Source organism: Elaeis guineensis, chromosome 10 (genome assembly GCF_000442705.2).
Source record: "Elaeis guineensis isolate ETL-2024a chromosome 10, EG11, whole genome shotgun sequence".
NCBI classification, from domain to species: Eukaryota; Viridiplantae; Streptophyta; class Magnoliopsida; order Arecales; family Arecaceae; genus Elaeis; species Elaeis guineensis.
Window position 1 is genome coordinate 17,143,907 of NC_026002.2, and position 24,244 is coordinate 17,168,150.

The following is a 24,244-nucleotide window of genomic DNA, read 5'->3' on the forward strand; positions in this document are numbered from 1 at the left end:
ATCCAGCTGAACGATAAAGGTCTAATGGTACACTTGATTTTTATTTCTAATTCATATGTTACTTTCACATTGATTTTCATGATTCATTAGGATGGATCAATTATGAACTTCGCTAATGTAGCTTATTAAATTGACATGACTTCTAAGTTCTCATGTGATTTTTCATAAGTCACCTGACTTATAAATGCGATGGAATTGATCTTTCAGTTTGTGTTAGATTAGAAGTCCTGGTATTAGTAGGTCACACATAAACTTTCAGTTTTTCTCTCTTTGTTTTTCTTTTTTTCAATCAACAACTAGACTAAGAAAATTGCCTTGAGACTGGCTTTTTAGAGAGAGAGAGAGAGAGACTTGGCTACACATGAGTGGACCTCCATTTAGATCCGATCAAGTTTAGATCGGATGATGGGTGTCCCACATCAATGATCCGAGCCGTAAGATGTGATCTACTATCTCTAACCTGCGTACACATCAAAAATCATATGATTTGGAGACCCCCTAGACTATGCATCAAGCGGTCCACAAAAATATGCATTGTTTTACATTATTCACTTTTTTCATCACTTGATGCAAATGCTAGAGGTCTCCAAATCCCATGATTTTTATGCATAAGCAGTTTAGAAATAGTAGCTTAAATCCAACAGCTCAAATCATTGATGTGGGATCCCTATCGTTTATCTAAACCTGTCCAAATTTGAGTAGAGATCCACTTAAGTGTAGCCCTGTGTGCGTGTGCGTGTGTGCATGCGTCTATGTATATATATAATGGGGGCTAAGTCCAACAATTTTTCAACACTAGAACCATGCACTGCTGATGGACATGCTGATTCAAGAGTGTGGATGTGATGTTTATGTTTTTTTTTTTTTTTTTTATTTTTTATTTGTGTGCAAACACAATCCCATTTTTAGTTGATTTACCTTTATCTTTTTTCTCCTTAGAGACAGAGAGCAAGAGGGGGAGAATGAATACATACTCCTAAAAATAACATTTAGCTAGTCTTCGCTCGAGGCCATATCAAGGTGTTTCGATAACTTTAATCTTAGTAATGCTCATAGCATACTACATTTCTGTAACTTTCAAATTTTACCATCTCTAAAATGTCTAGATTGACAACCAGCTATTGTAGACCTTTTTGACGGCTTTCAACAAGATCTTAGCATAAGAATAGTAAAATATTGTGGTTTTACAACTTTTAAAATTATCATTCTAAAATAAATAGATTGTTAACTAGTTCATCTTGAGATCTCCCACTTGATGGCTTTCAACATATAAGCATTTCAGGTGTCTTGTATTCCCCTCATTAGTCTCTTTAGCATTTGTATCTCGACATACCTATCAAATGTTTTTTTTTAATATAATATGTAAAAACAGATTGGAGGGACAAATTTTTAAGGATCTATCATTTTCCTCTTTATATAGGATTGATATGCAATCTCACTCGCTGATCATATTCAAAAGAAGGTTTAACTCAGGTTTTGATCTTAGCTTCAATTCAAAATGAAATAAATGTTTGGGTGTTTCTTACCATAGTTTTAGTGGTTTCAGTAAAAAAAAGTAGTAATTAGTTTCTCAAATAAATAGAAAAACAAAATTAAAAATAATTATAGCTCTTTAGAAAAATATGCATCTGAAAGAAGCACTAGATAGTTTTGTACTTTTATGAAATGTTCCATGATATAATGGTTTGAAGTGTCTTAGTGTTATGTCTGTTAATGAACTTATCAACTCAAGCAAGCATATAGCAAAGATATGAATATTAATAATAATCAACAAGAGTCTTAAGGAATCACAACTCATGAAGATATAAAGTATTATTTTTTTGGTAGCATTCCATATCAATTATCAATGTAACAGTTAATGGTTTCTTTCTTTTTTTTTTTTTTTGGCAATATGATACCTCAATAACAGAAGTCAGAACCACGTGTTGATATGTAGTGAGTGGCCTATCAGGCTTGATAATCATCACCAGAGGGGTGTGGATGGGGGTTAGTAATCATGCTAAGGATGGTATTGCTCAAGCCTTTTCAGTATTTCAAAATACGAGGCTGCAAATGAGGCTGTATATGCTCAGGCTGTCTCTTGATCGTATCCAGCAACTATAGACAGTCACATTGCATAGGAGCCAAAAAGATGGATGGCAACTTTGGGCTGCTTATCTTTGTGTTATGCCATATGTAGCCCCTTATCATTGTGTGACCTCATATGTGAACCACTCTTATGCAGGCCCATGTTAAACAGTTGGGTTACACATCAGTTTCAAGCAAGGTGGAATATAATAAAATGTCAATATGTCAATTATGCTATGGTTATTGCTATTAAAAATTATGTAAGATAAACTAATTGTCAATCATTATTATGAGTAATACTACTCTTATTTATAAAAATATTGCTATTATTATGCTTAATATAAAAAGGGCATCCTGGTGTATGAGGCTCCCCCACTGCAGAATTCAAGGAGGGTCGAATGGATGCAGCCTCCCAGCATGTGGCGAGGTAGTTTCCGTGTTTCAAACCCATGACATCCAGATCAAGATGGAGCAACCTTACCATTGCTTCAAGAACCACCCTCTACTATTACACTTAATATGTTTTATTTGTTTAAATATTTAAAAATACTAATCACATGCAGCTGCATATGCAGCTTGCACAACATGTGCCATGTGGTCCCTTGACCACCCGCATACCACAGCAACCTTTTCAAACATTTAGTCTTTTATATCAAAAAAAAAAAAAAAAAAGAAACCATCATTTGTATAGAAAATTACTAGAAGTCCATGTCATTAGCACTTATCTTCCACCTAATAAGATTCCAATCTTTCTTTACAAAAAGAAAATCCAAAAAAGAAAGAAACTTCAAAATATTTATCATGGGAATTAATGATCTTTAATAGATTAAACAATTTGTGCAACAATCATATGAATCAAACTTTTTATTTAAACCTTCCCAATTTTCAAAATCTTTTCCTCAGAAAAGGAGAACTAATCATAAGAATAAACTTCTTTATTTCTTACAATTTATTTGTTCACCACATACTTTTTGAAATTTAGAAGATATAACCATTTTGGATTTCATTTTACTGCAGACTTCAGAATTTGAGCATTCAATGAAAAGAAAGCAAGACCATCACTTGATGCATGCTTAACAGAAATCCAGTTTAACAAAACATATTCATCCATAATATCTCTTGGAACCCGACACCAGAAATCCAGTTACATATCACAGCACTTCCACCAAATTCTTGTATCAGTTGAATCTGATTTGGTTCAGCTGACACAAATCCAAAATGTTTAAAATAAATAGGTCATGCCAGGAATTCAAGTTTCTTTTTTGTTATAATTATTCTATTATCTCCATTATTTATACAAATAGCTGGAAATCACAGAATTTATACAAAATGCAGATATTGAAGCTAAAAACATTTCAAACTATTTCTTCTATCTTTCTCCCAATGCATCTTCCAGATTTTTTGCAATGGATTTGAATCAGTTTCAAGAACAAGTTCATGTAAGTTCCCTTGCAATCATTTTAAGGCCCTCACATTTCTAAAGAATCCTTATAAGATCCTATGCATAACATAGAGCAAATTGGATAGCATTTGAGATAACATGTTCCTCTAGTTCGTCCCTATAGCTGGGATGACTACATACATGCATTTTGATCTGACTTAGTTACTTCTGATTGGAGAATCAGATGGCCTAAATGCTGAATTAACAGAGAAGAAAATTGGAAAAAAAAGGGGGGGGAGGGGGGGGGGAATATGAAAAAGACAGGAGGAAACTTTTTTTGGCATGTCTAATTATACTACATACAGGTTGCTACCGTTGCTTCCATATAATGGATAGTGGTTAAAAATCATTCAGGTTTGTAAGTTCTTTATTTTTTTTTTGGAGAAATGATGCTTATAAGATACTGATACTACATAAACAGCAATAAAAGCAAAACACTCAGCCTGATTACAAATGAACATATAATCTCCAAGAACAAGGGAAAAACCTTTGGACATGCTGGTTCCTCAAGCAAGTCTCTTTCCGACTCAGGTAACCGAATAAAAGTCTCAAATTTGTTTACTGCCTCCGTGAGACTGTTTGAATCTTTTATAAGATATTTATGCAAAGATCGCCACACCGCTACATGTGCGAAGGAGTTATTATTGACAGTTATCGATCTTAAGTCAGTTATTTGACCTGGCTTCAGATCTGGGTAAGCAGAATAGAGATAGGATGTTATCAAGTACTCCAAGACAGCATCTCCAAGAAACTCCAGCTTCTGGATAAGAAAGCAGAAAGGTACAACAAGAACTGTCAGTGTGAGGTTACAATCTTTGCAGCCCTCATAAAATAAATCACCCAAACAAATCACATTAATTTTCATATGACATCATTGAATATGCTTCTCACTAGAAATACTAACCTGGTAGCATCCTCCTGAGTGCTTATTATAAGAAGGGTGTACAAGTGCTTGCATAAGAAGACCCTTGTACCGAAATGTACGACATAACAACTGCTCGAGCTCAGCAACATTTGTACCATCAATGAGCGACATATTGCTCTTGCTTAATTCACAAGCTCTATAAACATCTGAAACTTCAAAATCAACTTGAATCCCGATCCACCGAAGAAATGCAATTGCAGCTTTAAATCCACTCTCCACAAGAAATGCTCCAATAAGAGCTTCCACAACATCTGCAATAGTTTTCTTGTGCAGCCAATGATGGGATTTAGTACATTTCACATTCATGGCTTCTGCTCCATATGTTGTAGTATTATTTCCCCGTTGATGTATTGTTGATTCTGTCTCCACATTACAAACAACTGTACATGGACGGCCTAGTGCAAAGAACTGAGCTGGGTCAAACCATTCATCACGTATGTACACCTAAAAAATAGAAAAAAGACAAAATTCAAGATATGATAGAAATCCAACTTTTGGCAAATCTTGATGTAGCGATGCATCCTTATAAATCTCAAGGTTGCTTGTTCAGAATGATAGATGCCATAACACCTGGATCTAAGATCTGCAATAATCTAAAACTACACACTGTACAAGAAAGAATGTCTATAGCATGTTTTAAAGAAAGGTAAAACGCATGTAAAACTAACAGCAAGAAATACCCCATAAATATTGGTGACTATATGCATAAGAATTAAAAATAATGACATAAAATTACCTGATCGGTAACAAAAACATCGTTAATATCCTAAAATACATGGTGCGAGTTCAGGACAAAAAAAGTAGAGCATAAAGAAGCCTACTGGGCTTTCACTACTAAGTGTGGCATAACAATGGCTTTCACGGAATCAAAAGCATAACAATAATCATCAATCCTCAATTCACTTAAGGAAATCGATTTCCAAGTTATAATACAAAAGCGGTAAAAACACAAACATACACACACAACTTGTAATCTGATATTGATAAAATAATGTTCTCTTGGGTGTCTTTCGCAATAGGTTAAGGCCTAGATCCACCATAATGGTTTCAAAAACCACCAGAATAGTGCCATACAACTGTACAACCAGCACCATACCATTCTGATGTGAAACAAGCACCAGCATGGTTGCCAAGATGCCAAAAAGTGGGTTCCATATGTACCAGCCATACTTGTCGATACTGGTTCATATTGGTACATACAGATGGTGCTATACCAACTGTACTGGTGCATGCCAACCATTTTCTTTTCTTTTCTTTTTTTTTTTTTTTTGTTTGAAGCTGTTGGTTTCAATACATACCATCAATATTGGCACTGTACTATTCCAATAGGGGGTTCAATACCGGTATTTATAACCATGTCTAGAATATATGAATTATTTTAATAAGGTGACTCAGAAGTACATTTAGATATTCAGAAATGTCTGACATGGTTAATTCTCCAATGACATTAAGAAATGACTCAGTAGTCAAGATATGCTAAATAACATTTTTGCATTAAGAAATGATTCTTTAATATTTTATGATACTTTTTTATAGTTGTAAATTCTCTATTATACATGCACATCAAATGAGATCAAGCAAAGGAAAAAAATAACCTGGGAGTTACCCCTAGCTAGATCATGTATGATTTATAAGATATATGATGCTGATTTTAAAAATCATGCTCTATTATGTATTATTATTGTTCTTCATTAAAGACATAATTATCTGACACAATATATATCAGGAAAAAAAAAAAAAAGCTCAAGTGAATGAGTGCAAATGTCAAGGGTAAGCATGCCATAAACTGTCTTATTCCAGGAATGAGTACTACAGTCAAACAACATTACCAAGAATAAAAAATTTTAGCTAAACAAAAACAATATTAACTTACAGAATAAATATTTCTATTCATCTTTTTGCTTCCCCACCACACCCCCCCCCCCCCCCAAAAAAAAAAAAATCCTCTTAAGGCCAAGAATTCATAATCAAATACCAAGTCTCTTGGTATGAACATAAGAATGGCAGGTAAAGCATTTTAAAGTAAAAAGTAAAAAATATTCATAAATTTTCTAGAATAAGATGGCACATCTTTTATCCAGTTCTGACTTTAATAACACTTAGCTGGGTTTGTCTAGTCAAGCATACAGGGAAAAGGTTCATTCCATTTGGTTCTATTATTTTTTTTTTCTTCCATTAGATAATCTATATCACACTGATTTCTTATCTGTCTTCTTAATGCATATGATAGCTGCAAGCTCTCTTTAAGTTTCGGTTGGAGACAACATATAATTAACATGGATTAAGGAAACTAGTCAATTGTCATCTAGAGTTTATTTTTCCTGCTACAAAAACTAAAGGAGGACAATGTAATGATGTTGACCTATTCTAGATCCCCAATCACCATCCTTTGAAGAACTGGATACGTTTTATCCTGGTTCATAGTCTTATGTGTATCCATTTTTTTTTTTAACTGGAGATGCATAATTTTAGGTTCATATTATTGGTGATATCATTCAACAGACATTATTAGTTACAATCTGTTATTTTAGGTCTATAGGTCCAAAAAGAAAGTTGCAGATGAAGCTGTTATTTGTACTTCAAGGAAGTTTCATAACATTAAAAGTTTCAGTTTAAGTCGTTAATGTGTGCTAGTAGGATTTGTCAAACCATGCCACATGATATGTAACATATTGAGGCTTTCTGGGCACCATAGCAACCCATTTATCATTAACAGAATGTATTGACGTAATATTAGTCAACAACAAATCATAACATAGCATATCAATCAATAGGCTGCGATATATAGCTCTACATACTGATATAAGAGATTTTAATGGACCAGCCTTCTTGAGATGGTAATTCTTGAATCTGTAAGTTCCATCTCCATTAAGAATAATCCTCTATGTGTTTCCATATAAAACTACCTTTTTGACATTTAACAATATTGCTAGTGTTTGACAGGTTTATACAGAATCATTCATGTATTTCAGAAGCTTACACATGTCATGTATTGATCAAACAAAAGCTATTGAAAATAATCCATATATATAAAAGAAAACAAAAAGGTTTACCACGCTTGTCAAGTGTCATCACAGTATAGCAACATATGCAAATCATATCAGGCTCTCACTGATGGAGGCATGATATGTGATTCTTTGGAGCTTGGTTTCCAATAATAATTATCAGAACCACAAGGTAAAAGAGAATTCATACTTCATAGCATATTATGTGTCTGTGAGGACTGCAAGTATATTTCGTTCATTATCAAATTATCATTATAAGCTGAGGCAGGAGAGGATTAACTTAGCGCATTTTGGAAGTAATATGGGATTATGCTTTAAGACTTTAAAATGAAGAATAAAGCATGACAAAATTCTGATGAGCTCAAAACAGAGGAGAAAAGGTACAACAGCTATAGATGCTATTAAGATATCACTATCATCCTTTCAGAACCTTCACTTCCATTTCTAGAATGACAACATCGGAAAACAAAAGTGAAAGCAACTGTGCATTACTATAGCCAAAAAAAATGAGCATATATATTATTTAGAGAAGATTCTGACTTTACAGGATATGAATGAAAATTATGAAATATTCTATAGGAAGTAACTTCACCTGTAAATTTTTTCTAATTGCTAGATCATAAAGATTCGAATTGTTCACAATACTAGAACGCTTCCTGGTCAATTGGCCTTCATCTAGGCCTTCATATGAAACAAAACTGTGACGACCCACTACATACTTTAAGAAAGCATCGCCAAGAACTTCAAACCTCTCGAGAGAAAGACGCTCCAAGCATTTCTCTGTAGTGAGCGCTTCAAGAATCTAAAACATTTTTGTCAGGTTCAGAAAAAGAGGCTTTGAAGTGCATAAAAACCAAAAAATTATTTAAAGACTAAAACAAGTTACTCATCAAATTAAAAATATACATAGTAGTGCAAAAAACAATATTAACAAATGGAAAAGAAGGCTTTACACAATTAGCTCGAACTTCAGAGGCTTCTGGGAAAGATGCTAAAAGCACCTCCTTCAACTCAATAGCCACCAGCAAGTTTTCCAGACGATGCATCAAAGAAGGCAATAACGACAAAGAACTGCCAATATCTTTTGAAAAACCAACTATTTTTAACAAACATAGTTCTGCAGGTAATTCCACAAAGTGCTCCACCATCTCACGGGCCTCTGCTTTTGCAGACAAAAGAAAATGTAGCCACTTACATAAACCCATTAGGGGGAAAAATCATAACTCAAGTAATAAGAGGACTAGAAGTAAGCATACACTGGATAGGCCTTAATCACAACCAGTCCACAATTTCCATGTCTAAAACTTCTATATGCGCTTAAACAAGTTGAGTTAGAAATATATCCATACAGGGATCACTAGAATTGGTTCACCCACGCTGCAAAGCAAAGACCCAGATGACCACCGAACTAAGTAGCAAAATTGATAGCCTAAACCAAGAGATAAATTTGTTGGATGTACCTAACTGTTACCATTGAGCACAAAAGCTACGCTCATCGACTATGATCAATATGCATATAAAGTATAAACAGTTATGTATCCAATTAAATCATAAATCAGATAATTGTATATTTGTATCTACAGGTCAAAATTGTTAGCTTTTTAACTACTCGATGCACAGATTAGAGAACAGAGACCATATAAGCTGAAAAGCATTTGATTTTTGGACTATTAGGCATTTTAGTTGTTGTAAATTGCAACCACTAGCATCCAATAGACTCACGTTTCATACTCAGTGCCATAATATTTGTATGTAGGATACATGACATACATTCCTAGCACCCCTCAAACTAATAGCAAACTGCAGATAGAGTTTCCCACATTGGTGTGTTCTTGATAAGGATACGGAGCTAATGAAACAATCCATACAAATGAATATGGATGTTGCCAGAATTAAACAATTATGAAGCATAAAAGCCATCTTTAAAGAATGATTTTCAGCATCTGTACCAGAATCTGTACCGGTACAAGTTGGTTCCGTAAGGCACACTTCCATACAACACATGGTAGTATGGTACACTTTCAGTCAAGATGGCAGCTGTACTATGTGTTGGTACAAGGGTGTACTGAGCCTCAACACTGTACTGGTACCATACCAAGTCAGTATGGTACAACTGAATCGGCCAAAGGCACCCATATCATAGATGTCATATAGGTGCCAAAGCTGATAGCACCAGAAATATTTCAAAGAAAGTATTTATCATACTTTATCAATAGAATCCATAATTTAACAGTTTCAGGAGTAGTTGAAGCTAAATGTTGGGAAGTACTCAACATATGGAAGAAAATATGATGGAATGGTACTTTCTGTGCAAACTGCAATAAACAAAGGGCTGCAAATAAAATGGAAATATTAAATAATAACAAACAATATGCCCCAGGGTGATTACCTGTGCTCTCTTGTAATCGATTATGGAGCAAGTTACGCAAAGAAAAGAGTTGTTTGGCCTTCAAAAATGGTTGTTCTAAGTGCAATAGCTCAATACCAAACCTGCTATTAACAGTCATCGAATTATTAAACAATATTCAGACTACTCTAATGCTTCAAGAATAGCAGTAATATTAGAAGCAAATTTACAAACAAAAGAAAAAGGACAGCAATTACAGCAGCGAGCAATTTCAACAACATAAAAGATACAAAGCACCTCATAGTCCAATTACCCTAGGACACCATCATAAACATTAGCCTGTATGGCAAAAAAATAATATTTTCTTTCTTTATGCATTCAATGTGCCTATTAGGTGGTCTATCCATTGTATCTATAAGCAACAATAACCAAGCTTTTAAATCCCATAGGACAAAGATGTCCTGATTTCTCAATGGAATGAGATGCCCCGCTGTCCCATTCCGTCCCACCAGCAGTCTCGATCATGCATCCAAGTGGATATCCTCTATCTTTCTCCCTTTCTTTTTTCCTTTCTTTCTTTCGTTTTTTCTTTCTTCATTCTTTTCTTTCTTTTCTTTTACCTTCCTTTCTTGTGTTCCCTTTTTCTTTCTTTTTCTTCTCCCTTCCTTTCTTTTTTCCATTTTTCTTCTTCTTTCCTTTCTTTTTTCCTTTTTTTCATCTTTCCTTCCTTCTTTCCTTTTTCTTCTTCTTCTCTTCCCATGTGGGATGCGTTTCGGAGTCTCGAGCCCGTCCTGATCCTGATTTCTCATAGGAATGGGACAAGACGGCCAAGACACCCCCCATCCCACCGGGACATAAAACCTTGACAATAACATCCAAGCTTATTCCCTCAAGACAACATCGGCAATGGAGGATATTGACAATAACATACAATTAAGCAGTCCAATAGATCAGTTTGACGTGTTGCTTCTACATAAGACATGTTGAAAAGAAGGCCACTTATTTGGTTTATCCAGTCAAACACTTGTTCCATTTGATTTATAGAATAACCATCCAGGTGCATATGCCAATCTGTTCCGCTAAAGCAACTCACCTGCATTCCAAAAGCACCTCATTCTGAAGTAATAGCACAAAATTGATCCATCTGCTTGATGGTCTTGACAGCTAAATAGTTTAGAAGTTTCATCTTATTGACATCTTCATATCTACAGATGTCTTAATTCTTAGAGAACCAAATCATTGGTGAAAACATGAGATGGATTGATTGCAGATATTGTCATTCCTTTACATTTTGCATCTCTCATAATCTAGACAACCTTTATGTTTCCAACATTTTTGCCTTCATGCAGTTCATTATGTTGTGCAACCATGACCTGCATCATGAATACCTAAGGATTCCTCTTCTTCTCTATGCAACAGACACTTGATCAGCTAGGCCAATAAAGTCTACCCAATTCGCAAATACAAATTGTTGGCAATTTGTGATTGTACTACAAATTTTCCTATTCTTGTGAAAAAATAGTGAAATTAACTATATTTAAAAAGGCAGATCTAAACTCTGATGCCAATATAATGTAGTAAAAAAAGGCATCTAACTATCTCTTCCAAAAAAAGAAAAAAGGAAAGGAAAAGGTGCAGCACCAACAATGTACAATTAGTCTTAAGTTTTCATTCAATATTGCATTGAAATTGAAATCCGCAGTTAGACTTTCTTATATTAAGTTTCATAATGAAAGACCAGTAGAAGCAAGCAAGATCCTTAGACAAAATAAGCAGAATACATTCTAATCCTATTCCAGATCTTGATATGTTAAGTAAACTCTCCCATTTTAGTAAGTACAAGATCTAGGAAACATTCAAGCCACAAGGTTACCGAAAATACATGTATAATAGGTTTTAAGAATGACTTGTTGTAGATTGCTGCTATCTAAAATCTAGTGTATAATTGGAACCAACAAATTAGCTATAAATATAAACTTATACCATATTCTCGTATGATTACCAAGCATATTTAAACCTTGAATGTACCATGAAAAAAAAAACATACTAGCACGAATGCACAAAAACACATCTTTCATCTATTAGATGATCAAAAAGTAGAAGTTCCATTATACAAGATGGATCTAGTAATTGTTGTGGCCATAGTCATGATGATGTAGGACCAAGCGGACATGGTTTGCGATGATGCAGGTAGATGTAGGAAAGGGATGCAATTACGGGCAGGCTTGATTAGATTGTTTCTTGCCATCAACCTGTAGAGGGGATAACCACGGTCAGCCAAATCGTGCCGAACTAGCCAATTCGGGGCGTACCAACCCAGACTAGTCGGGAACTGGCACGGCTTGATGCTTCAGTTTGGCCAATAAAAAAGGATCATTTTCATGGTTCAATGCTTTTGAAACCTTATTCATGCGCCGATCAAAAGGCTACTCCAAATGTCCCTGCATTTGTTCACCTTGTAATTTGCCTTGATCCCAGATTCAACTCTCCTTCGCATCACATGTGTGTACCGACACTTCACCGGTGAGGAACTAGTCAAGTAGCTGGGGATAAAGATCCAGGACAAAATTTGGCACCGGAGAGGGGAGGAGATTGACTATAGGGACAACTTGTCCGCCAAGTCCAAAATAAAGGGACTAGTCCAGTAGGAAGATTGAAACTTGGGGGTAGGTGTTACCTTCAACAATCTTTAGGCTCCAATCTCCCTCCATGTCTTCCCCCCTCTCTCTCCCTCCCTCTCTCTCTCCCTTCCTCTCCTTACTCTCCCTCGTGATTCCGATACACCATGGTTCAATATGGTACGGACAGGTACCGTATCATACCAATCGCTAGCAGGTATGCCTATAGATACCAGCTCTTCTGGTCTTAGGGATAATACTGATCAATCTCTACGACAAGGGCAAATAAAAGATAAAACCAACCAACCCTAAATTTTTTTTGTGACGAGAAATGATAGAAGCAATAAGGTTCTAAAGACTTCTAGGCTAAACAAAAGGCTTTGTAGTTGATGTATAAGTAAATTTTAGATAAAGGATAATGCAAAAATAAGAAAAAAGATGATATAAACAAACCAAAGGTAAAAGTATAGAGATGGAAAAGAGAGGATGAAGGGCCAAAACTGGCCTAAAGAAAACCTTTCACCTTCCCAAAACATGTATAATTATTTGTGATCCAGCCCTAGTAGATCTTCAAATAAACTTTGTGACTTCTTCTACGAGTAAACTAGTATTGTTGAAATTAAGTCACAAGATCTACACCATACACAATCCTTCTTGAAAATGCAAATTTCATAAACTCACATAACCTTATATAGAAAGCAAGGTCTGAAATACCGAGTAGTTCAATGTGTACCTCTTAATACATGCTATACTGAAGCTTCCTTAGTACAAAAAGGTTCTTTTTGGCACATGGAGGCTCAATCTGAACACAAATTATTTGAACCATCTCCAAGACACTAGAACAAATGGCAGATAAAGCCAATAAATACAGGATGAATCAAGGACGTTTTGCCTTGAACTAATTTCAGACTGCTCTCAAATCAAGCGATACACCTGGCTAATGCTCGAGAAGTGGGTTAGAAGGCAATTTTCTCTTGTTTTCCACCATTTTACGGTGGAGAGAAGAGGAATAAGGGACAAGTTGCTACAAGGGCTTTCACATAGAATCGACCATTCTACAACTATTTTGCCAACAGTGATGCACACATGCTACCAAAATTTGATCCACAATCAGCATAATTGGAGTGTGCTCAATTCAAGCCAAGGCCCAAAATTATCATAAATTTTAAATAAATTATCTATTTTGCTTAATTAAGAAATATGTTATAAATATAATGTTAAAACCAAAATTACTAAAACAAAGAGAAGTCAAATTGCTACACCAAAAAAATAGAGATAATATTTAAAAGATTTCGAAAAAAATTAAAATTGGTTTAAAATATATTATTGACCCAATGGATTGATTTTGATGAGTAGAAAACATAAGTATGGCACTAATGATTGTGTATTTTGGAGTAGTTGTTTTATAAGGAAGCTTGAGGCATTTGAAATGTTGAGAAAGCTTGGAGGAGCAAAAGAGATTGAATGTCAAAGCTAGAGAAGTGTTTGAAGGCTTTCAGGTGATTCTGCAATAGAGGAGCCAACTCCAGAATGATAGGAGTCAACCCATGAAAGATCACAATTCAAAACAAAAGACTATAATTTTTCAAAATCTCAAGAGTCAATTCTTGCATTCCAAGAGTCAATCTCGGCATGCAGGAGCTGACTAGCACAAGTTCAGGAGTTGACCTCGGCATGCAGGAGCTGACTAGCACAAGTTCAGGAGTCGACCCAATAAGCTAAGAGTCGATCCCAGAAAGCCACAAGGTGAAAATAGAAAAAACTGAAATTTCGTTACTTCAAGAGGCGACCCTTGCAGGTTAGGAGTCAACCTCTATGAGTCAAGAGTCCACCACAAGAAGCCAAGAGTCAACCCCTTGATGGCCACAGGACGAAGACAGAAGACTGTAATTTTCAGCCGTTTCAACCTTTCAGGACTCGACCCTAGCCTATCAGCAGTTGATCCCAAGTGATTAGGAGTTGATCCCTCTACGCATGACAACTCCAAAGACTAGATTTCCAGTGAGTAGAGACTACATTAAATGGCCTCCAACACCTACTTTTACCTCTCTAACGGCCAAAAGAGCTTCTCCAGCCATTCTTGAAGATATAGATACCTCCAAAATCAAGAAAGGAAGAAGAGAAAAGAGGAGAACAAGTCATTACATTCACGAGCATTGAATACAAGAGCGTCCACCACTTCTAAAGCATTAACTTGAGATTCCATCTAGATGTGCGCAATAAAGAGCTTCCCTCCAACATTCAAGCACGCTAACAAGGGTTCAAATCAGCCCAAACAAGAAGCAATCATTTGTAGAAGTTTCCTTATTCTTTTTGTAGTATTTGGAATTGTCAAGTTTCAAGGGGAGTTGAAAGTTAGGGATACGTAGATCTGTATACCTTGGAACGGAGTGTAAAGGCTTATTTGTGCCTGGGAAATGGAGTATAAACTAGCTTATGGGTAAGCTAAGGGTGATTGGTTGATGAGGAACCGATGTTGGTGTATTCGTTGGATTAATGAATAGTGGATTGAATTTGCAAGGAGGGAGCCTGAGGGAGGGGATGAAAAAGCTGGGTTTGACTTTGAAGCTCTATAAAAATCATTGTGTTTGTTGTGCTTGTGCGTGCTTTAATTGATTACATTCATATATCATTGCTTTCATTGCATACATTTATTCTCTCACCTCACAAACACTTGAGAAAGTTGGTTTCCGCTGCACATAATGAAAAATTTTTAAAGAACCCAATTTATCCCCCCCTCCCTGTCTCTTGGGTTGCATATCTGGGCAACATATATGGATAGCTAAGCTAATGCCAAGTATGTGATTATCAATGATAACAATGATCATTTGAATGATTTTTGGTAGACGTTGTTATTATTGTTAGATAATGTTATAAATATATTCTTTCCATTCTTTACTGGCATTTTAATTGCTAATTTAACATATATATCTTTTAAATGTATCTCAGATTGCAGATTATGTGAATATTATATGATGTTTATGCGTGTTAATGACTTCAACACACACACAAAAACCATAACAAGGACACTGAAGTCAATACCCATATATTACTTTTTGCAAAATCATAATATTTAAACAAGAAAACATAAATAGACCCCCCACCCCAAAAAAAAAAAAAAAAAAAAACAAAACTAGAGTCTTGAGGTTGCAAAAGACCACATCAAGGGTGTTTGGGTGTTTCTCAACATACCCATCGATACCCTTTGTTGGCACGGTCCCTGATATGGTGTGTGCTATACCCATTCTTGGTCATTACAGTATCTCAAATACTTAAAGTTTTGAACCTTGATAAAGACACTTAAAATAGCAAACCAGCAAATCCTAGTGACTTTATGACCTATCAATGGGCCAACCCAAAATCTATCCAAAGCCGGACTCTTGCACACCAAACCTACTTAAATAGGATTCTTACCCAAGATTTTGCATCCTGATGGGACAAAGGGCATCCCAACCATCATGTCCCATTCCTGTGAGAAAACAAGACCAGGACAAGGTTAGGACTCTGAAACCAATCTACATAGGGAGAGAAGAAGAAAGATGATAGAAAGAAAGGAAAGAAAGATGAAGAAAAGAAAAAAAATAAAAGGAAAGAAGAAGAAGAAAAATGAAAGAAAGAAAGGAGAAGAAAAAGAAAAGAAGGAAAAAAGAAAGAAGAGGACGAGAAAGAGAAAGAAGAGAAAAAGGGAAAAAGAAAGAAAGAAAGGAAAAAGAAAAAAAGGGAAAAAGGAAAGGAAACAAAGGCAGAAGAAAGAGACAGAAAAAAGGAAAGAGAAAAAAAAAAGAAAGAAGAGAAGAGAAGAAGGAGAGAGATGGAGGATATCTACCAGATCGAATGATCAGGACTGTCGTCGGGACAGGACGCGATAGCAAGATGTCCCATTCCATGGAGAAACCGAGATACCTCCATCCCATGGGATTTAAAACCTTGCTCTTACCTACTTTTATAATGACATAAAAACAAGTTCAGAAAATGTGAACAATTTAGAGTCAACTAATTTCTATTTGCCAATACATGATATGATCGGATTAATAAGCTATAAAAGTTTGTAATCTTTTCTAAATATGCAGACAATTTTTTTATATTGTCAACAATCTTTTAGGGTCTATGTGTATTAAATACCTGAGCAGAAATTAATGGTTATCTTGCTTTTTCCCTTTCATATACTAAGTTCAAGTTCTAGAGTTTGATATTATGACCCTTTGTTTGGGTTTTTGCATATCTAACATCCCCATAGATAAGAAAATGCTTGAACCTCAACTATATTACTAATACAATTCTCTACCTCCTCTCCCAAAATAGAACCATCTAATTACCAAGATAGCTAATAAGTTCCTAAACCCAAAAAGCACATGGTGGATCTTTATATAAAATCACACACACATCGAAATTTGTACGTCCAAATCTGCATGACTACATGTATAGGAAGCACGTTATTCATATACCTGTTCTGGTAGTATTCCGCATAGCTCATGGCTCTTGTACCCCTATATTGGCTGCTGGCATTTGTTTCATGAAGAATGCCATCAACAAAGAAAAATAGATTGTTGTGGGGAGTGAAAACTAAGCTGTTCAAGACATCACATTTGTTGATTGGACCATTAAGTAGCTCCAAAGTATCATTCATCGGATGGGGATCCTTCTCACACAAATTTGTTATAGGGCCAAAGACTGGTGATGACAAGCAACGTCTAATAGTTGTCCAATCAACAGTCAAGTTTTCACCATATCTTTGTTGCTTGACTGGAAGCAAGAGATAAAAGATTGATGAGCTATGTTGAGATGCATCATACTTTCCCAATGGAACAAATTCAGAAGATAAGTCTGACCGGTCAAGGATGACCTTGAGGAACATTTCCTGGAAATTTTCTGCTAGCTTGGTCTGCAAAAATTTTTGAATAATGTTAGATGAGATCTACATGTGAAGTAGGATGTATATTAGAATGAAATTGTTGACTAAGTCTAAAGATTTTTCACCTCTTCTTTGTTAAATGTTAACGTCCCTAAAGGTTCAAACCCTGTCTTAACAATTCTACCATGAGCAAGATGCAAATCAACTTCCAGTGCTTCAGCTTCTTTAGGAAGAGGAGCTTTAACAAAAAGACCAAACATCTGATATTGTCTATCCTCCGGGATAGGAACAAATCTAATATAATAAAAAAACAGATTTACGTCATTATCAAGATTATTCCATGATATTTTAAGAGCAGCAGGAACTAGCATCTCGTGAAGTTCTTCTCTTAGATTATCATCTGGAGAATGCAAGAAAAATAAATAAATAAATAAATAACTGATGTATTGAACACCTGTATAGCAGTAAAATTTTGAGAACAAAGTGAAACAAACAAGTGAACCTTCAGTACTGTCACACTTGGAGTGATGCATTGTTGATCCGTTCTTCTTTCCATCATCTAGACCAGGCAAAAGATAATCGGTTAAAGCACCTCGTTCATGAAGCTCCTTACATGCTTGAAGGCAAGCATTTCTCTTAGCTTCATCCTTCGAAGGATAGGGCAGACTTTCGACCTGACGAATAGGAGCATTTGGAGGAAGAATTATTCTGCAAATGGTCCCATTTATGTCATCTATGTAAAAGAACTTTGGTGAAGGAATAAAATATCTGCAGCAGAAACATCAATTTTATAAGTCAGACTGAGGGGGATACATGGACATGGAATTTTCGATCACAAAATAATGAAGCCACAAAAAAAAAAAAAAAAAGCCTGATCAATTGCATACATATCACAAGGTAGCTTGGCACAATAACGATGAAGAAGGGAAACACTGCAGCCAGTACTGATGGAGGCACCGGTGCTACTAACTTTATACATAGCCTCCTCCAAATAATCAAAGGTCTCACTAGATGTCCTGCAACTAATTTCTTTATTCATAATATCCTCCCCAGACATAAAATCATCCAGTAGTTTCTGTTCACGCTGGTTTCCTCTGAGTTAGAAATAATGGATGAAGATGATCTAGTCAATACTTCATTTTAAAACAAAGAACGTAGAGAAATTCAAGTGCTCAAGCACTCGGACAACATTTACGTAAAGAAAGCACCTTTCCACAAGAAATACATATTCAGATGTTATCATCCGAGCACGTCCTCTGGACTGTATGAAGCTAGCTACAGTTTCAGGCAGATCAAACCGCACTACAAGGCAGCAGGTTTGAATATCAAGTCCTTCTTCAGCTACATTAGTAGCAACAAGGAGATTCACCTGGCACATCAACAATATGAAACAAAAAATTCTTTCAAGCTGATCAGGAAGGCATTCTTGTACAATCAAGCACACTCAGTGTTATTCACTTCTTTGTGGAGTTCAATTCATGGTTTATGGGTTTCCTCTGCTTGTTTTTTCTTTTGCATTTATTAAATTGCTTACAAACACAGTGAATAATATGAAAGGTCTTCGTTAAGCCTGCACATATTTTTCTGAATCAATGGCCAAAAAATCAGATCCCTGACTAAATCAACAGAGAATTTAAAGTTGCATTTTAGTCATATTAACAATAGTATGTTGACCAATTGAAAAATAGATTACTCCAATATTACGGAAAACCATACAGGTTATTTATCTTAGAATAGGTCTATCAGAAATCATCAAAACAACAGAAGTTTCATGTCCAATGTTCCTATCATTTAACCATAACATCTACACAATGAAAGTAAAAGAAATATACAGTGACATGGTTTATATCATGAACATAATTATATAAAAATGTAATCACAGCCCAAGATTCCAAAGCTAATTTCGTCGTCTTCATGGTATATATTCTTCGCTTTAGACTGATACATACAACCCTTTCCAGTTCAATGGAGAATTCAAAAATTTTCTGCTAAAACAAAAAAAATAAATCAAAGATGCAAAAATGTTACAGAAAAAAAAATTAGCTATCACCCAATGTATGCTATTCTTGATAAACTTGAAACAACATTCAATACAGTGGAAGTGGTATAATGGTGCACCTTTGGACAGTTTAGTCTTTAAGTAGTAATGGAATTATCAGAAAACATTTCTAACAAGGGGTTGTTACAGTACCTCACCAGAAGAAAATTTTTCAACAATGGAATTCATTTTTTTCCGTGACATGCTTTTCAATCCAGAGTGACATCCCACGAGAAACTCACATTTCCAATAATGAAGAGACTTTATGTTCCCAAGGATATATGCTAATGATCTTGCAACCATGATTCTCTTCACAAAAATTATACATTTCATGTTTTCTTGTAGCCTGTCAAGAAAAGAAAGCATATGTTGACACTCTAAAAATATATTACTCAGAACTGCAAAAAAGAAAGAACAAATTCTTTCTTTACCTTGATGAAATTCTATAATCAGCTATATAAAATTTCTTGGTCAAGTAAATATGGACATGAAACCACATATTTTCCATGTCCACAGATCAGCTCCACTTATTTGCTAGAATATCACATAAATAGATGATGACTGATGGATTCATTAAAGTTGGATTGAAAATAACTTTGAAATTTTTCATGATCTCAATTAGCACATGAAGATGAAAAATGCTATCATATCCTTGGAGAGTTTGCCACAACAGCTAACCCATCTAGAGTCTATATGTGATTTGATCTCAAGAAGGGCATGAAAACTCTAGAATGTGCTTTTTGATCTTGCAATAACAATATTATGCACAAACCTTACATGTTCATAAAATTATCCTAGCTCATGTGTCATGACTGCTGCAGTGCACACTGTGCATTGCCTTTTAGTACAAAGAGAAGGAGAGCAAGATGTGTTAGTGCCCATGAGAATTAGCGCACCTGTTGTTCCTATAGAATATAAGTCTAGCGTTGAATAAGCTACTAAAGCATGGGGAGTGGGGCGTGTCACAATCTATGTCCAGCTTACATAGTTCTAAATCAACCATGAATAATACTTCTTTAAGTGCACTAATTCTAGATTAATTAATAAAGAAAGAACTGTGATAGAAAACTTTTGCAAACCAAAAACCTCATGCTTTCTCTTTCACAGCTTATAGAGTTAGGAAGGCATTTTAAATTTATGACAAGCATGGAAGCACTAGGGAGCTCACTTAAGAGAGATAATCAGGAAAACAAACTTAAATGTGTTTCGGAGAAACATTAATTTCTTCATCATCAGGACCAAAAGCATTTAAATATAGTAAAAACTAAGAAGCTTTCCTCCTGATGTTTTAGTTTTTTTCCTCCTTTCTAAGTGATGAAGAAAGCATGGCAGGAAAGATACCTCTCTCAAAAACTAGAAAATAAAAATGAAAATAAAAGGAAAAGGCAAACATAAGAATTGCCTAACATCATATTTTGTGTTCAAGATGCCAAATAGATGACGTTACAATTTGCTGATGATTTATGAGAGTTTTACATGTGGTGACATGTGAGGAAGACAACTCAAAAAGCTAATTTTATGTTGATCCATGTAGTTTGTGCAAAAGCTATAAGAGATATTGATGGTGGTCATGGTTTGCTGTACCCACCCACCCCCCCCTCCCCCCCCCAACAAAAAAAAAAAAAACCCTCCAGATCGAGGCATGCCAAGCCATACCAAGAGCAGATCAGCATGGTTCCATCCCTCAGTTCAAGACAATGGCGAGGGAGGGGGAAAGGGAGAAAGAAGGAGAGGAAGAGAAAGAGGGGGGAGGAAGGGACAGGTAAAGAGAGAGGCCGAGAGAGGGGGATAGGGAGGGCTTTCAAGCCCCCTCTTCTCCAACGCTGCATAACAGAGGCGAAGCCCCTGTTTCGAAATAAAACAGAGGCATTTCAAATTTTTTTTAAGTGAAGTCGACAACCTCTGTTTCGTTTCAAAACAGCGGCGTTTCGAAACAGGGCGCCCCGCGCCCGGCCCCCCCCCCCTCCCCCCTCCAAAACCTCTTTCCCCCCTTTTTTCTTGAAATTTTTTTTTAGTGAAGTTGGCAGCCCCTGTTTCATTTCAAAACAGGAGCCCCACCCCTTTTACACAGTGTCAAAGGAGAAGGGGCTCCGGATCCCCCTCTCTCTTCCCCTCCGTCTCCCTCTCTCTCACCCTCACTCCCCCTCTCTCTCTTCCCCTGTTTCCTTCTCCCTTTCCCAGTCTCCCCTTCCTTCTCCGGCCCCCCTTTATCGATATGCTGCAAGTCGGCACAACATGGTACCACCTCAAGCAACTGATATAGATCCCATACTGGTTCTGCCAACCTTGAACATGGTAAAGATGTAAATATTCAATCTACCGAGCAATGTTATGAATGTCACAAATTTGACAGCTATACCATAACACTTTCTCTCTTTAAAACCATGATATAAGATTGTGGTGACTTGGAGATTGTTTCATCTTAGCTATTACCATGTTAGTTTGAGGAATAATACTTGCATTTGTATATGTTCTAAGAAGATTTTTAAAAATGGATTTAATTGATCCTTAAAGCTTGTAATTTAGTAGTTGCCACAAGTACATGTAACTTGTATATATTAAACTACTCTCATGAAAGATGGAGCTACAATCTCAGAAACATCGGATTTTTTCTCCAAACATATTTTACACGTGAAACAAAATACATACACAGAAACATGAGCAAGAAATATATAAATTCGGGCATACTCATTGACTCAGTCACACCATATATACATACTTGCACATACATACACATACACATGCATCAAGTATAAACAAATATATGCAAATGTTTTGTACACATGCACACTTGTTTCCCTATACATGCACTGATGCACATACATCATGTGCAAAATTTTGTCTCTAACCATGGGAAACTTTTGAACTCATAAGTCTTTGAGTTCAATCATACATGAATCTGTCATCTAAACTGAATTTGTCATATAAAAAAAATTATTTGTGATCATGATATACAATTTAAAATTCATAAAAAAACAATATATAACTCTGAAGCTAAAGAAATCTAATCATTTTGTGGTTACAACACGGTTTCATAATAACATAAACGGGTTTCTTGTCAAAGATCTAATCTGTTCATTGTCATCTACAGATCCTAGTACACAGAACCAACATCCAAGAAGTCAGGATATCAAACATAAATAGAATCAAACCAAATATCTCAAAACTAAAAACTGTCCACTTTGTAATCTTTTGATTCAGTACTAAGGAAAGTCTTCTATGTTTGCTTTCTAGTGACGATCCTTAATTTTGATGGCCTATGATGCAGTGGCACAGATAAATATGGGCCAAATCACTTTATACAAATGCATGCACACATCTAAACGAACACTCATGCATGCAGATGCACATAACCATGGATACATGTACATAAACATGCATAAACTACAAAATTAAAATAAAAAACTGACATTTTTATTACAAAGCATATGATAGTGGAAACATGAATTAAAGTGAAATATCGCTGCATGCTACTTTGTATGGAATGCATGCTTCGCCTGCGAGTATGGACCAAGCATTGGCGCACATGTCATATTCCATACCAATGCCAAGCTCGCAAGTGTTGGCATGCAATACCTCAATATCTGAGTGAGAAAGCAAAATACAATAAATATCTATTTGAAGTACGCCTACAATCCACAAAATTGATTAAAAAAATTCAGACTGACCTGTTACATGACAGAATTTCAATGAGAACTAATAATTTTTTTGAGAAAAATGGTTCTTCTAAAGTCTCTAAAGTAACAGAGCGGCCCTTCGTATCATCTACAAAATCAGAAGAACACTTGCCTCTCAGATGTGCTAGATATTGAATGAAAAATCAATCATTGATCATCTATATAATACACTCAACAGTTCAGTCTAAATAAATAAAATTATTTACCATCCACAAGACAATTACCTTTTTTTCTTTTTCCAAGTGCAAGTTAAAACATACAATTAAAGAAAAAAATATAAACATGAACTTCACACAGTCCCATATGCAAGAGGAAGAAATCCCTGGTTCTAGACATCTAGAGCCTAACTTTATTTTTTGCTTTTCTCATACTTTAATCCTTTGTTAAGCCTTTACCTTGCAAAAGTCACGTCTAGGAGTAAAACTAGAATGCAGAAGAAGTCCTAAACCCAACCATCTTCCTCAAGGTTTGGTCAACTAAAATGGTCTTTCTTTGGCCCTCTCTCCATATCTATCCAAAGGTTATGGAGTACAATCTCAACCCTTCCAGGTTCAAATATTTGATTTTGGTTTTGATTTAGATTTTAGCTGGCTCTATGGAGTTACTGTAGTTTTGACAATTTTGAAAGTTTCGCTCTGAGATTCAAAGTTTCAATCAAGTATCAAAATAGTAATAATAAAAGAAAATAAAAAAGTCAAGAAAAGTTATGAGTATTATATATTATTTATTCTTTATCTGTTTAGTTTCAACAATCATAGGCAAAATTGAACACTATTAGATAAGTGAAATCATCATGTACTATGAACACATATATTATTTACTTGAATTTCAATTATTCAAAATTCATTATGTTTACCAATTTTGAACCCTATTTGGTGCCAAGAACATTTACTTTTTTCTTCAATTTTTAGTAGCACTCACCAATATGTTGAATTTAGGCATTATCTCATATATTTGGAGTTAAGAGGCCATTCAATAAAATGCATATAGTTATGGAATATTACATTTAGATAAAGAAACTTATTTTTGTGAAATATATTGTGTAGTTATTTAAAATAACCTTTGTAGAGAACTACATTAAAAGTCATTTGAAGGGCTTAGGTCCATCAAAGATTACCTTTACCAAGGTTTTCTATATCAACCCATATTATCTGGTGATTCAGGTCCCAGACATATCATACTGACCCAAAAAGGAATTGAAATGATAGAAGGGCTCGAGATGATACTATACTGACTAAGGTTCACTATTTCAGTATCAGATCCCATACCGATAC

The 24,244-nt window shown here is 35.4% G+C and overlaps 1 protein-coding gene across 2 annotated transcripts in view; it reads right to left on the reverse strand.

The window, feature by feature from the left end:
* Window positions 1-24,244, reverse strand: part of LOC105052941 (endoribonuclease Dicer homolog 4) — a 74,326-nt gene that overhangs the window by 8,435 nt on the left and 41,647 nt on the right. Inside the window, exons 10-21 of one of the 2 annotated variants that reach the window (XM_010933926.4) lie at window positions 22,962-23,058; window positions 19,447-19,639; window positions 18,464-18,624; window positions 18,143-18,349; window positions 17,758-18,023; window positions 17,381-17,655; window positions 16,849-17,285; window positions 9,828-9,928; window positions 8,392-8,597; window positions 8,031-8,240; window positions 4,413-4,877; window positions 3,996-4,268 (exon numbers count right to left, since the gene is read on the reverse strand). In XM_010933926.4, coding sequence (XP_010932228.2) covers window positions 3,996-4,268; window positions 4,413-4,877; window positions 8,031-8,240; window positions 8,392-8,597; window positions 9,828-9,928; window positions 16,849-17,285; window positions 17,381-17,655; window positions 17,758-18,023; window positions 18,143-18,349; window positions 18,464-18,624; window positions 19,447-19,639; window positions 22,962-23,058 — 2,891 coding nt within the window. Of the gene's footprint in view, window positions 1-3,995; window positions 4,269-4,412; window positions 4,878-8,030; window positions 8,241-8,391; window positions 8,598-9,827; window positions 9,932-16,848; window positions 17,286-17,380; window positions 17,656-17,757; window positions 18,024-18,142; window positions 18,350-18,463; window positions 18,625-19,446; window positions 19,640-22,961; window positions 23,059-24,244 lie in introns of both variants that reach the window. The other variant, XM_019853404.3, reaches the window with a different exon arrangement.